The following is a 15,405-nucleotide window of genomic DNA, read 5'->3' as shown; positions in this document are numbered from 1 at the left end:
TACTGTATAATCTCAATCATTAACCATCAATCCTTCCAGGTCCAAGGTAGTTTCAATTTGCAAATTGTTTAGTGGCCATCAATCACCAGCAATATTTGAATCTCTCATCAACAACAGAACAACGAGAGAAAATGAACAGATTGACAAAAGATTTGCAACAATTTGGCCAAGAAAATTGATGGTTACGCAAGAAAGTGCATTAATTGGGTGAGAAAATTTTTAACTTAGAAGAAATCTACTAACGTGAGTCGAGAGCATTTCTTTAACGTGCGCCCTTAAATCTTATCACTATGGTTTCTAAAAATTAACACTTGATTACCCTTGAAAGAAATATTTGCAACTACAATAGTTGTGTGATTTTTGGTTTTAGGTGTCCGCTTAAAAAGATTAATGTAGAGTTTTTAAAAATGTTTGTTCGCTTAGTTAGATTAATTTTTTGATTAATTGAATAATAAAATATATTATATTATATTATAAATTCTTAATTTTTTATTTGTAAAATAAATTAAATAAAATCATTCAATAAAAATATTCCAACACCAAAATATTAAATTAAAAATTTTAATAACTTAAAATGAAATTGATAATTTTATATATAAAATTTATTATATTTTAATTTAAAATTTGATTAATTTAATTTTTAAATTGAATTAACTAAAAATTAAAATTTCTTCAAAATTATTTTTGATAATCAAAATTAATTGGATAATAGATTAATTAATCGAATTAAATCAATTTAATTAATTAATTCTATTATAACAAAATTTCGAACGCCCTCGAGTGCCAACATCTTTGTACTGTTTTGTCCCTAACTTGAAACCTGAGTCAAGTTTTTATAATTTTAGATTGGTCTATTATAATGTCAAGGTACCACCGCAGATTATTTTAACTGAACTTGGAATTTATGATATAAAGCCCAAAAAAAAAATTTACTCCTATTCCATCAATTCGTATTGATGCTTATGCTTTGCGACAGAGGAATATACATTACCCTGGCCTCAAACCGATCTGGAGGTTATTGAGATAAAAATAAATGCTTTGCAGGACGGCCAGCAGGATTGTTAACCGAAACGAAGTAACTCGGTTGGAAGAAACCTGTTCGAGGGTCCTCTCATTTTGCAACTCCAATTCTTTCAGAGAAGGTATATCTGTTCACAGTCCTATAATAAAACTGGGTCTTCAAGACCATTTGTATTTGAACAACAACCTTTTGTCTCTTTATGCCAAATGCTTTGAAGTGGACAAAGCACGCCACTTCTTCGACGAAATGCCGTATAAAGACGTCGTGTCTTGGACTGGAATGCTAACAGCTTATGTCAAGAGTGGAAACCATGATGTAGCCCTTTCTTTTTTCGATTCTATGCTAATTTATGGACAATGCCCGAATGAGTTTACGTTGTCAAGTGTGCTACGATCATGTTCTGCTTTGGGAGAGTTTGAGTATGGAACTTGTATTCAAGCTTATATGATAAAGCAAGGGTTTGATCAGAACCCAATTTTGGTTAGTGGTTTAATTGATTTTTACTCCAAATTTGATTTTACTGGTGAAGCTTATAAGTTGTTTATTAACAAGGGAAATCATGATACTGTTTCTTGGACAATGATGATCTCTTCATTTGTTCAAGCTCAGAGATGGAATCAGGCTTTGCTACTCTATATCGATATGGTTGAGGCTGGAGTTCCTCCAAATGAATTTACTTTTGTGAAACTTTTAGCTGCATGCAGTGTCCTTGGTTTAAATTACGGAAAGTTGGTTCATGCCCATATGTTGTTGTGGGGAGCTAAGCTGAATGTGATGTTGAAAACGGCCTTAGTTGATATGTACTCAAGATTTCAAAGGATGGAAGATGCTATAAAGGTCTCAAATCTGACATCTGAATATGATACTCTGTTATGCACTGCTGTTATTTCTGGGTTTGCACAAAACTTCATGTTTCAAAAGGCTATAGCTGCATTTTGCAAGATGAGGATATCTGGAATCTTACCGAATAATTTTACATTTTCAAGCATCTTGAACGTTTCCTCATTAATGTTGTCTCTAGAACTTGGACAACAGATTCACTCCAGGGTGGTAGTGGCTGGTTTGGACGATGATGTTTCTGTTGGAAATGCGCTTGTCAACATGTATGCGAAATGCTCCGATAAAATAGAAGATGCCTTGGGAGTATTTGGAGGAATCAGCTTACCAAATGTCATTTCTTGGACCTCTTTGATTGCAGGTTTTGCTGAACATGGTTTTCACCGAGATTCTATTCACTTATTTATGGAGATGCGAGCCACAGGAGTGAAACCAAATTCTTTTACCATCTCTAGCATTATTGGCTCCTTAAATGCAGCAAAATCGCTTCCTCAGACACTAATGCTACATGGACTTGTTATAAAGACAAATTTATATAAAGACATAGTCGTTCAGAATGCTCTTATAGATTTTTATGCTGGAGTGGGGATGCTAGATGATGCATGGCAAATAGTTCATATGATGAATCATAGAGATGCAATCACATATACTAGTTTAGCCTCAAGAATGAATCAAATGGGTCATCATGAGTTGGTATTGCACATTATCACTAATATGTATAACGATGATATCAAGCTTGATAAATTCAGTATGGCCAGCTTCTTATCTGCGGCAGCCAACTTGGGCATGGTGGTGACCGGAAAGCAACTTCACTGTCATTCTGTAAAATCTGGTTTGGGCAGGTGGATTTCAGCATCAAATGGCCTGGTTGACTTGTATGGCAAATGTGGATGCATACGTGATGCACAAAGAGCTTTTGGGGAGATTACAGTGCCAGATATTTTTTCATGGAATGGGTTGATTTCTGGATTGCAATCCAATGGGTTCATTTCTTCTGCTCTCTCTGCTTTTGACGATATGAGGTTAGCGGGAGTTAGACCCGATGTTGTTACATTCGTATTAGTGCTCTCTGCTTGCAATAATGGTAAATTAGTTGACCTTGGTCTTGAGTATTTTCAGTCCATGTCAGAAATATATGATGTAGTGCCACAGCTGGACCACTATGTTCACTTAGTCGATATGCTGGGTCAAGGTGGGCGCCTAGAGGAGGCTATGGAAGTTATACAAACTATGCCCTTTAAAGCAAATGCTGTGATCTACAAGACATTACTGCGAGCCTGCAAAGCACATAGTAATATACCTCTGGCTGAAGATATGGCAAGACGAGGCCTTGAACTTGACCCATCTGATCCAGCATTCTATATACTGCTAGCAAACTTGTACGAGGACTCTGGTCGACATGACTTAGGTGAGAAGACTCGCAATGTGATGAGAGAAAAACGATTGAGGAAAAATCCTAGCCATAGCTGGGTGGGAATCAGGAACAAAGTTCATCTCTTTGTTGCAGGAGAAAGATCACATCCACAGATAAATGAAATTTATGAGAAAATAGAATCGTTTGAGGCTGAGTTTAAGAATCATGGATATCTATATCAAGGCATGAGAACTGGGGATTCCAATTATCACAGTGAGAAGTTAGCAGTTGCATTTGGTCTTCTAAATACCCCTTCCAAGACTCCGATACATATAATTAAGAACAGTAGTATTTGCAGAGACTGCCATGACTTTATAAAATTTGTGACTCGTCTGGTCGGTAAGGAAATAATTGTAAGAGAGGGTAACCGTTTGCATTCCTTTGGAAAGGGAGAGTGCTCATGCAAGGGCAGTTAGTTTTGAAGAATGAAAGAACTTTATGTTGTTTCCTGCCTGGTCCCGTGGACAAAGATCTCAAGCTGTTCTGTATTCATAGTTTCATTCACAATTCTTGCAAATTGAGTACAGTGCTTTTACACTTCCGTCACCGCCCGATGTCATTTAGTCACTTTTCTCTTGCAAAGAACGCTCAAGACGCCAGATGTATTTCCTCTGGGTGTTTTTTATGTGTATCATTAATAAAATTATGATAAAATAAAATAAGATAATATTATAAATAAAACTATATTAAATAGTATCATTTATAAGTTCTAAAATTAAGATAAAATAATTTTATTTATTAATCAAAATTGTTTTTTAATTTATATAATTTAAATTATTAATATTAATTTTATAAACTAAAAATAATTTTTTTCATTTTAAAAAAATTAAATTATTTTATATTAAAAAAATAATTAATCTTACTTACAACCTTATTTCTTTCATTAAATACAAATTAAATATGATATAAAATAATTATCATCTTATTCATCATTCTATCCATCATACATGACCTTTGGGTGTTAATAAATTCATCTAAACTTGAATAAAAAATATTAATCAGCAAAAACTTTTCCAATAAATTTTCTTTTCCTTTCGCATCTAAACCTGCACATAATGATCATGGTTACCACGCCATTACCACTATATATATATATATATATATATATTTATATTATTTATAAGTCAGGAATTCAGGAAACAGCTGACAGAACAAAAAAACTTATATGACCGCTGGCATATCAACATTATTAGCAACTGAATGGTTCCAGCCTTCGTCTTAGGTTAATACTCTATTCCATCAATGAAAACGGCACAATGCAAGATTGACAAACAAAAAAAGAGAATGAGAAGAAAATTGCAATCTCGACTCTGAAACCCTGAGTGCTTCCAGCCAAGTGCCCTGCAGCATGCTACTCCTTTATCTGTGGGTCCCCAGAGGTGACTTTAGGCTCATCCTTTTTAGAAACAGCATCTAGCGTCTTGTAGAACTCCTCAGGGAGAGGACCAGGTCGGTGTTGAGGAACATGCTTGGGAATTGGAGCATCATTTTCGATTACCTCACATTCATAGTCGTCGGGAACACCCCAAGGATCCCACTCTGTAATCCAAGACAATATAGAATGCATATCATTACTAAGAAAATGCAAAGTATCATAAATTTTCTTGCAATTTACATTTAATCAAAGCTGGCAACAGAGGGAAGCTTTACTAAAACATGACAACAGCTCAAAGCAAATCAAACAACCATGAAAGTGTCATCTACTACCAAACTAGTGAAAAAGTTTGGCACCAAAATATTCGAAAGAACAGAAAATACCCAGAAATGGAGTAGACCAGAATCCTTGACAACTGTGACTAAAAACACACCTTTCTATCTTACGAAGTAGTATAAGATACCAGAAACTAAATCTATGCAGCGGATAATCAGATGCAAAACAACCACTAGACATGCAATGCAGAAGCACAAGCAACGCAATCATAAGAACGCGTGAAGACATCAGAGTAACACTAAGGAAGTAAGGATTCATATTTAAATAAAGTTTATAGATTTAGGTGATTGGTGAACATGAAATTCACTGCATGGATAGAAACGAATATTGGTCTTTTTATTAATGTATGTGTTAATGTATCCTCTTCCCTAACCCGGTAACCCCTTTTGAGTCCGCCCCCCCCCCCCACAACCTTAGTAGCCTCAGCTGGTACCAAGTTGATTTCTATAGTGCTTTCACCATAAAATTTATTCCCATCCCCGTTATTAAATTATGGTCCAGCAATTCTCGGACAAGCTTGTTGTTAAAATGTTTTCTGATTTCCTCTAGGCAGCCTTGGTCGAGCAATACAATAACCAGCTTTAATTGACCCAGATTTGCTCAAAGAAAGACTGAACCAATCATTAAGATAAAGAACATATCTGACCCTATGGCTGATATATCGATGAGCTTGAGCTTCTTCAGACTCAAAGTCTCCAACTTTAAAGTTTTCGCATTCTAAAACCCTAAAACGACATATACCTGAAAAATTAAACATATATGGCAAAAAAGAAATGAAATGGTACGAACCGATCATCTTCCCGATGAGAGTGAGCTCGTCACGCGCTTCCTCGATGAGCTCCTCGACCTGGCCGCATCCGAGGCGCTTCTCGATCATTTCCCAGTCTTCTTCCTCCTGGCAGACCTTGAGACGGTGGCGTGTGAAGCTCTCCACTGCCTTACGGTAACCCTCGTCCTCGGGTACGGCCTGGATCTCCCTAAGGGTCTTGTTGTAAAGACCGATCAGGACTTCCCTGGCATTGGGAACCACGTCTAATCCCACGATCCCCGTCGTCTCTTTCACCTTTGCCATCAACGGCCGCGAGATCAATCGCAGGAACATTTTTAGTTTTTTGTTTTCTGTCTGAGTCTGGCGGAGCACTGGATCACTCCTCTTCTGTGAGGCGTCTGTTTACTTCACTGTCGCTCTTTTGTTGGAATAAAGAACGGGGACTCGGAGACTGCGAGGGTGTTATTGAGTTGAGTTGGATGGTGGTTGAATCGTGTGTGGCGAACTCATAGGACTAATAAATCTCGGCCGACGTTTTTTTTTTTTGTGTGGGCCAACAAGCGGATTGTTTCGCCTTTCGATTTGGGATTAGCTTATGATGGATAAGCCGACGTCGTTCCTGTCCTGGTGCTTTTGGACTCCGGAGTCCGGGAAATTGGGCGGAAAAACAACACTAGCCCATAATGATGAAAAGTATGAAGATAAGAAACTCAAAGGGCCCAAATATTCGTAAGAAAGAGCTTATGATTTTTTCGATCAAAGTTATCATAATCTAACAAAATTTAAAATTTAGTCCAGTTATTATCATTTATAGAAATATAATTCTAATATTATTTTGATTTAATAATCTTAATTCAATCATTAATCTTATCAAAATTTTATCATTAAAAGTATAAATATAGCTATTGACTTAATGAAATAAGCATTTATTTTATTGATGTGGTAACATAGATTAATGAAATTAGTTATCAAATTATGTAAATGATTTATGTATTCACAAGAAATTTAAATGGTCATCCTTTTATTATAATTTTAAAAAAATCTCTTTGTCGTATAAATTAAATTTGATAATATTAATCTAATTACTAATGCAATCAATGCTTATATATTAACTTTGTTGATATAGTCGCTATCTTTTAAAAAATAAAATGTGAAAATTAAAAGTCCTAAAAAATTTTGAAAGAAAAACTTTGAAAAACCAAAAAATAAAAAAAAGTTAAAATATATAATTTTTAGGCTTTTATAATTTTTTTTTTAAATTTAAATTCAATTTCTCCAATATTTTAATTTTTATAAAAATATTTATTGAAAATGTTTAAAATATGGTTTTAATTTTAAAAAATTTAAATTTACAAATTATTTAGAAATTTTCCTGATTTTAAAGAAATATTAAATTTATTTTTTCTAATATTTTCATTTTTTAAAAAATATTATTTTTTTATTTTTCAAAAAATCATATTTCAATTTATTAAAAAATATTTTTCAATTTTTAGAATTTTTCAAATTTTTTTAAAATATAAAATTTAATTTTTTCCAATAAATTAATTTTTAAGAAATCATATTTTTTGAATATTTTTATAAAATCAAATTTTATTTTTAAAAATTTTCAATATTTCAATATTTTATATTTTTGAAAATACTAAATGTAATTTTTTCAATATTTTAATTTTTTTTAGAAAAAGTCATTGTTTCAAATTTTTCTTATTTTTTCAAATTTAAACTTTTTTATCTAATAGAATTATCTAATTTTTTGTTTAAAAATGATTTTTAGAAAAATTGAAATATTGAAAAAAAATTAAATTTAATATTTTGAAATTTTATAAATTTTTAATTTTTGAAATTCTTATTTTTTAAAAAATTAAAAATATTATTTTTTAAATAAAATATTTAAAATTTCTAAAAATGAAATTCTTTTGTAAAAAAAATGAAATATGAGATTTAAAAAATTCAAGAAATATTATTTTTTAAATTAAAATATTAAAAAAATAAAATTAAAAATGTTCTAAATAATTCAAAATTTTATTTTTTAAAAAATTTAAATACAATGGTTAAAAATTTTAATAAATATGATTTTTAAAAATTAAAATTTGAAAAAGTAAATTTAATGTTTTTAAAAAAATAGAAAAAGTCTAACAATCATATTTTGGGATTTTTTTATTTTTTTTCAAATTTAAAAAAATTAGGATTTATGTTAAATTTTGAGATAATTTTCTAAAAAAATTATCGGTCACATGAGCAACATTATCAATTTTAAATTAATGGAAAGTGATTGATTATAGATTATCAAATTCAACTTGTTTGATGATGAATCTTGAATTACACTAAAAAATCTAAATTTAAAATTTCATACGAGTACATGAATCATTTGCATTATTTGATAACTGATTTTGTTTATTCATTTTGCCATGTTAGCAAAGTCAACGCTATATCAACAAAGTCAATGCCATATTGGCAAAATCAACATCTATATCATTAAGTCAATGATCCTGTCAACAATTTTTAAAGGCAAAAAATTGACAAAATTAGTAATTAGACTAATATTAGCAAATCTATAGAATACGAGAACTGCATTTTTATAAATTATAATAGAAGGATTAAAATTTAAATTTCATTAAAATATAGAAATCACTTTCATAATTTGACAATTTTTTCTTAAAATGTGTTTCTAATATAGTGGCAGATCTTAACATATAATTTAAAGAGGACCAACTAATAATATATAATATAGTTTTTTTTTCTTAAGACACATTTTATCATACTTACTAATATGTATATACAAATAATATACTAATAAAAACATGATAAGAGCATAAATTATAAAACAAAAATATTACTATAACAAAATTATACTTTTAACAGCAACATAATTTACAATTAACTACTAAATTACTAATTACATAGAATTTTTTTAATTTTTTGATAATTTAAAAGTGAAACAAAAAAGTATGAATAAATCAATCATTAAAAATTTTATCAAAATTAAAAAAAAAACTAAATACACTTTTAAAAGAATAAATATGAAATTTTGAGAGTGCTTGATTTTTTTGTCCTTTTGTAATATAGCTCAAATGTGATCTTTTTGTTGAAAAAAGAATTACAAGAACATGTGATAGAGGTCTAAAGTAAAAATAAAAATAAAAATTATATGAAGAAAAGGAGTTGCAGTTAGTTAAATCTCCCAATCCCTTTTCTTAAATCATCTAAACTTCAATCTCCTTGTACTAAAAAATAAAAAAAAAGGAAAAATATAGTTGGTGATTTATTGAAAACTTAAATCTTGTTGATAAAGTTGAAAAATTAATTTGATTGTGATTTAAAATTTGTGACCAATTTATCAATTTTAAAAATTTACAAATAATAATTTTTATAATAAATGAACAAATATAAATGTAATTTAAAGTCTCTTAAATAACAATATATAAATTTTAATTTATAAAATATAAAATTAATAAAATTAATATTTTTTTAATCGATGGCCTATTTAGATGTATTTAATATAAATATATATACATGTTAAAGGGAGTTTCAAAATTTTGGGTGACTAAGGCACCCTCAAGTTACCATTACTAACCACCCCTGCTTTAATAATTGTTTTTTACAAAGATCAAATCTTGAAATAAAAAATATAAATTTTAAAATTTAAACTTAAAGTTATTAAATATTATTTTTTTATAAATAATTATATTAATTAATTGAATTAAATCTTAAATTTCAAATAATTTTTTTATATGCGACATATAATTCCAAAAAGATAGTAATTAGTAAGTTTATTTGATTCGATCACGTTTTCACAATAATTAAGACTGATGTCGTACTGGTCAGTTGAGTGTGTAATAGTTTCCTTGGAGCAATCCATTATAATTTCTTCATGTATATATATTGTATTAAGTAATATGTATTCCTAAGGATAGAATATTTGGAATTAAAATAATACATTCGTGCAATTAGGGAAGATAGTTTAATTTATATCTGAAGGATTCTGACCCGACCCAATTTCTTAGGGCCAATTTTTTTTTACAAAATCAGGTATCATATTAGATCAGATCGGGTGATAGAAAGAAAAAATCAGGGTCAAAGTCAGAATTAGATTTTAAGCAAACTTGACCTTATCTTACCCTATATATATTAAAAAAATATTATTTTAATTAATTAATTAATTTTATATTTATATATATTTATTTAATTTTATATATATTAAAAATAATAATATTTTATATTTTAAAAAATAATATGTTATTAGTTTCAAATCAAATCGGATACAATTTTATATAACATCATATCAAGTTGAGTTCGAGACAAACAAATACTCATCCCAATCTAACATGTTGTCATCCATACGTGCAACAATGCAAAGTTGAAACAAAACTTTAATAATATATAGTGAAATGTATTTAAATATATATATATGTATAGTACAAGGTCATATATGAGTCATATAGCATGACTTTTCCTAGGTAAAATTTTGGAAAAATAACGTAAATTATTATTAAATCTGGAAAAAAAAATAATTTTGAAAGAAATCACAAAAAAAAAAAACTAACTAAAAATATTTATTCAAGAATTCAATAAAGTCTAGTCAATTTATAATTTATATGGATCATATCAGACAAAATTCAAATTCTATCTCTCATAAATGAACAATACATATTCTTTCTTTTTGGATGAAGTTATTTGTTAAGAGCATTTGATAGTCAAAAAGATATAATAATCTTTTATTTTTTTAGACGTTTTTAGCAGATAACTAAGGGTATTTCTATTTTTTGTGTCACTAGGTATGTTAGGTCGGTCTAACATATTCAATGCCACATTAGCTCAGCACTATTCTTATTATTTTTTAATGGTCCCTTATAGCTTATTTATAAATATGAAGGTTCAGACACTATTAAGGCAAGTTCATTCAACTTCTTTTCTCTCCTTCCTACTTTTTTTCTGACCTCACTCTTTCTGATTTGTGTGACAGAGTGCAAACGTAGGGAACATACCCTATCTTTGCCTTTAATATCCCTTCTTTTCTGTCTTTCCAGAAACACCCTAAGGTCGAAGCTCGATACAAACATTTAGTGCTTTAGGTAAGGGCTCTTTTTTTTCATTAGTTGAGCATAAAGCGATGCCACCAAGGAAGAGAACCTTAGAAAAAGGAAAGATAATTGTCCTAGCCGAAATGGAAACCAATCATAGCAAGCATTCCATTCGACCAGCCCACCCATAAGTGAACCCAACCATGAAACAATTCCAAGCCTTGATCGAATAGATACATGCTCTTAAATAGATGTTATAAACCATAACCCCACACTAAGTTTCAAAAATGCCTAACCTAATCACCTTTAGTCGAAGAGCCACTATCAGACAATCGAGCTACGAATGGGTGAAAGCTTCTCAGCCTTTAAAGAAAAAGAGCACACAACCCCAACTCACCATTACCCCAACTACAATTCAACACAAGCTACAACCCAAAAATTTAAACTAACAAACTTTAAACCCTAACTGAACAGAGATTTAGAAGCTCAAATGCAGGTCATGAAAAAAGAGCTTAAAACAAAATCAATAACCTTTAAGGATGAGTTTAAGTTCTTAGAAACCTTGTACTTCATCGAAAAAATTGATAGAGCTATGCCTTCCAAAGGATTTAAAATGCCAACCTTGGAATACAACAATATTTTTAATTTTTTCAATTATTTGGAACTTTATAGGATTAACATGATGATGTAGGATGCAAACGAAGCTCTAATGTGCAAAGGCCTAGCTACTACACTAAAGGGCATAGCTCGATCTTAGTACAGTAGCCTGAAACTGAGGTCGACTACTACATTCAAAAAACTCAACCATTCTTTCCTATCCAGGTTTGTGAGTAGTCGAAGAGTGAAAAAGATGACTCTAAGTTTAATGTCAATCCACCAAGGTCAAAATAAATCTTTAAAGAGCTAATCATGTGTTTTAATGTAGAAGATTTATAAATTAAAAACTTGAAACAAATAGTGATCGTAGCTACTCTGACAAGTGGATTCCATGATAAAGAATACCACTTAAAGTTAATTTTATTACTAAAATTGCCTAAAACTCTGATCGATGTCCTACTAATAGTCGAGAAATACATAAACGCTAAAGCTATAATGAAAACTAACTAAGATGAGAGAGGTTCATCCCCTTTTTTGACAGTTGAGGTGATAGAAACTCATCTCTCTTTCTTGGTTGTAAGAAGGTAAAGATTTCTACGATCTTCTCCCAAGAAGGAGAGGACATAAGGTTGAAAACCCAATGGAGAAAGAAGTTACGTTACACTAAATACCTTCCGAGAAAAGATTCTTATGTAAATTGAAAGAAACCTTGACCTTAGATGGCCAAAGTCATTGAGACAAAACACGATGAGAGATTTGATTAAAAGATGCACATTTCATAGGGACATAAGTCATAACACTAAAATTGTATCGACTTGAAAAATGAGATTAAAGCCTTGATAAGGAGAGGTGAACTAAGAAAGTTTGTAAAATAACGAAGACAAGGCTAGCCTAGAATATATTATAGATAATACGAAAGAGAACCCATATAGGACCAAGAAAAAATGTGAAAAAAAAATGAGAAGATGAGGCCAAACTGATAATAACAAGCTAATTATCGAGGTAATTAATATGATCATTTGGAGTTAGCTCTACCTCAACCAAGAAAATATTTAATCTAGGCATGGTTATGGCAGTAAGCACCTAGGCAAAAAAAGAAAAAAATTGAATAGATGAGTTTATCTCATTTAGCTCAAAAGATTTTAAAAGAATCTAACACTCACACAATGATGTTATAGTAATCATGGCCTTGTGTATAATTATGTAGTCAAAAGAATCCTATTTGATAATGAGAGTTCAACCGATGTCGGTACTATGGTTGCATGATAAAAATAAGAATTAGTAAAGATCAATTGAAGTCAATCACCATAACATTTATGGGGTTTGGGAATGAGTAGGTACTAGTAAAAAGAACCATCAAGCTTTTGATCCCCTTAAGGACTGAACCAAAAACTATCACATTGGTTATAGAATTTATAGTTACAAACATCTCATCAACTTATGACATGATATTGGATCAACCTAGCTAGTCTGTTATATGGCTTTTAGGCTCATTTCTTTATTTGAAAATGAAATTCCTAACATCTAACAGGGTTAAAGAGGTTCGAGAGACCAGTCCATAGCACAACAGTGTTATGTTACAATAATGAAGGATAAGATTGTAAAGCAAATTGGCAGGTCAATAGAAATTGAGGTCAAAAGTAAATAAGAGCAACCATAAAAAATTAACAAGAAGCCAAAAGTTATTAGTGAGAGCACAAAACATAAGACCAACCTAATAGAGTGCGCTCTCAAGCCGCTTCAAACTTTTAAGCTCTAATAAAAAAATTTTGTTCTATTTTTAAAATTTTTTAAGGTCACTCCAAAGACATTCGAGCTTTTAAACCAACGTAAGTAACCACTTGTCATTTGGACTGAGCTAATACATCAGCCAAAATATAGTATGAAATAAAAAATACATACCAATTTCACTACATATATATTTAACAAGTTATCCACAATATACTAATCATCATGTCAATATTTATTTTCATAAGAAATAATCCTGATCTAATTGAACAAAAAGAGATAATTGATCAAATATTGAACTCGAATGAAAATCGACCTAAGCAAACTAAAAACCTCTAACAACTTTATTTTAGGATAACATCCCTGGAAAACATATACAAATTAAAGTTAAACTTTAACATAAGGATCAGTTAATTCAACTCATAAAAAATAATATTAACCTGTTTGCTTGGACACCATTTGATATGCCTAGGATTGATACTGTCGTGATTATTCATAGATTGTACACTAATCTTAAAGTAAAACCAATTCGATAAAAGAAAGAGAATCTTTGCCTTAATTAAACAACAAGCTATCGAAAAAGAGGTCGATATATTATTACAAGCAGGCTTTATCATGGAGGTATACTAAACTGAATGGATAGCCAACATGATCATGGTAAAAAGCACAAGAAAAAAAAAACATGTGCGTTAGCTTTATCAAACTGAACAAAGCTTGCCCGAAAAATAATTTTTTTCTCTCTAGTATAGATCGGCTAGTGGATGATAGTACTGAGTATGGCCTCTTCAATTTTATGGATGCCTATTTTGGTTACAATCAAATCAAAATGCTAAAGTACAATAAAGAAAAGATAGCCTTTATTATTGAGAAAAGCTTTTACTATTATAAAATAATGCCATTTAAATTAATGCATATAGGAGTAACCTACCAAAGTTTGGTAAACAAAGTGTTTAAAAATCATATCGATCGTAACATAAAAGTATATATGGACAACATGATCGTCAAGAGTAAGAGCTCTACTGAACATTTGAAAGAGCTCAAAGAGACCTTCAACACCTTGATAAAGTATAATATGAGGCTTAACTTGAACAAATGTGTTTTTGGGGTCCTGTATGATAAGTTTTTCAATTATATGATCAATAAAATGAGGATAAAGGTAAACCCAAAAAAGGTTCAGGCGATCCTAAACATGAAGGCTCGAATCTCAATAAAAAAAATAGAAAGGTTAACTGGTAGAATAACCATCCCAAGCTGATTAATGTCTAGGTTAACAGAACAATGTTTGTCATTTTTCAAAATCCTCAAGAACGTCTCTAATTTTAGGTAGACTCCTCAATGTCAAAAAATTTTTAAAGGACTCAAAAAGTTTTTATCCTCTCCACATATTTTGTCCAAGCTAAGACTCGATAAAATCTTGTACTTATACTTAACTAACACAGACTAAGTTATCAACTCGATCCTAATATGAGAAAAATAAGGGAAACAAAGATGGATTTATTTTGTAAGCAAGGTATTGATAGGGCTAGATACTAACTACAGCGACATAAAAAGCTAGCTTACACCATTGTCACCTCGACCAAAAAACTTAAATCATATTTTCAAGCCTACACAATTCACGTGCTAACTGACCAGCCACTAAAATAGGTCTTATAGAAGCTTAAAATGTTAGAAAGGCTAATTAAATAAATGATGGAGCTCAACTAATTCGACCTACAAATATTACCTAGGTTAATTTTAAAATCACAAGTAATAGCAAACTTTTTCATAAAACTTACCTTAATACACCCTAAAAGATAATCTGAGAAAAAATGAAAAATTTTTGAATAAAGATGATTAGAAACTCAATGTTGATGGATCAACCATAAGCCACAGCGGAGGAGTCAGTCTTATTCTGATAAGCCCAAAAGAGTTACAATACCCATATGCCTTGAGATTTATGTTCAAGACATCCAACAATAAGATGAAATATGAGGGATTGATAGCTGGTTTAAAGTTGACAATCAAACTAAACATTTAAAATATAATCACGTATAGCGACTCCCAACTAGTGGTCGGTTAAATAAATAAAGAGTTCAGAGCTCAAAAAAATAAGATTAAAAAATACCTCAACAAAGCATTGGGCTTGGTGGCTAGCTTCAAAAAAACTGAGGTGAAAAAGATACTGAGGTCAAAGAATTCACTAGTAAACTTCTTGTTGAAATTGGCTTTAATAATAATAATAATGAAAAGTCCAAACCAAATTCTAGTAGAAGAGTTGACATATAAAAGTACTAAAGATAAGTTTATAGGACAGATCACTAAGAAAAAAAA

General features: G+C 30.5%; 2 protein-coding genes across 2 annotated transcripts; one reads left to right on the top strand and one right to left on the bottom strand.

The window, feature by feature from the left end:
- Nucleotides 1-734: 734 nt before the first annotated feature.
- Nucleotides 735-3,931, top strand: LOC111291238 (Pentatricopeptide repeat (PPR) superfamily protein). Its single transcript, XM_022882881.2, has one exon. It carries the CDS (start codon nucleotides 1,034-1,036, stop codon nucleotides 3,686-3,688), a length of 2,655 nt encoding a protein of 884 aa, XP_022738616.1. The 5' UTR covers nucleotides 735-1,033; the 3' UTR covers nucleotides 3,689-3,931.
- Nucleotides 3,932-4,421: 490 nt separating this feature from the next.
- Nucleotides 4,422-6,240, bottom strand: LOC111289785 (NADH-ubiquinone oxidoreductase-like protein). Its single transcript, XM_022881103.2, has 2 exons — nucleotides 5,773-6,240; nucleotides 4,422-4,811 (listed from the first exon to the last, which is right to left on the bottom strand). Exons 1-2 carry the CDS (start codon nucleotides 6,083-6,085, stop codon nucleotides 4,624-4,626), a joined length of 501 nt encoding a protein of 166 aa, XP_022736838.2. The 5' UTR covers nucleotides 6,086-6,240; the 3' UTR covers nucleotides 4,422-4,623.
- Between the last annotated feature and the right edge of the window lie 9,165 nt (nucleotides 6,241-15,405).

The sequence above is a fragment of the Durio zibethinus genome, chromosome 11, assembly GCF_047325235.1.
Source record: "Durio zibethinus cultivar Kanyao isolate XHJ-2024 chromosome 11, ASM4732523v1, whole genome shotgun sequence".
NCBI lineage: Eukaryota > Viridiplantae > Streptophyta > Magnoliopsida > Malvales > Malvaceae > Durio > Durio zibethinus.
Note: the sequence above shows the minus strand (reverse complement) of the source record. Positions and strands in the feature narration are given on the sequence as shown.

Excerpts from the sequence above, each read along its gene's own strand:
- LOC111291238 (XM_022882881.2), top strand. The coding sequence starts at position 1,034 with ATGCTTTGCAGGACGGCCAGCAGGATTGTTAACCGAAACGAAGTAACT.
- LOC111289785 (XM_022881103.2), bottom strand. The coding sequence starts at position 6,085 with ATGTTCCTGCGATTGATCTCGCGGCCGTTGATGGCAAAGGTGAAAGAG. Across the intron at positions 4,812-5,772 it reads TCTCATCGGGAAGATGATCG|AGTGGGATCCTTGGGGTGTT; the intron begins GTTCGTACCATT and ends CTTGGATTACAG.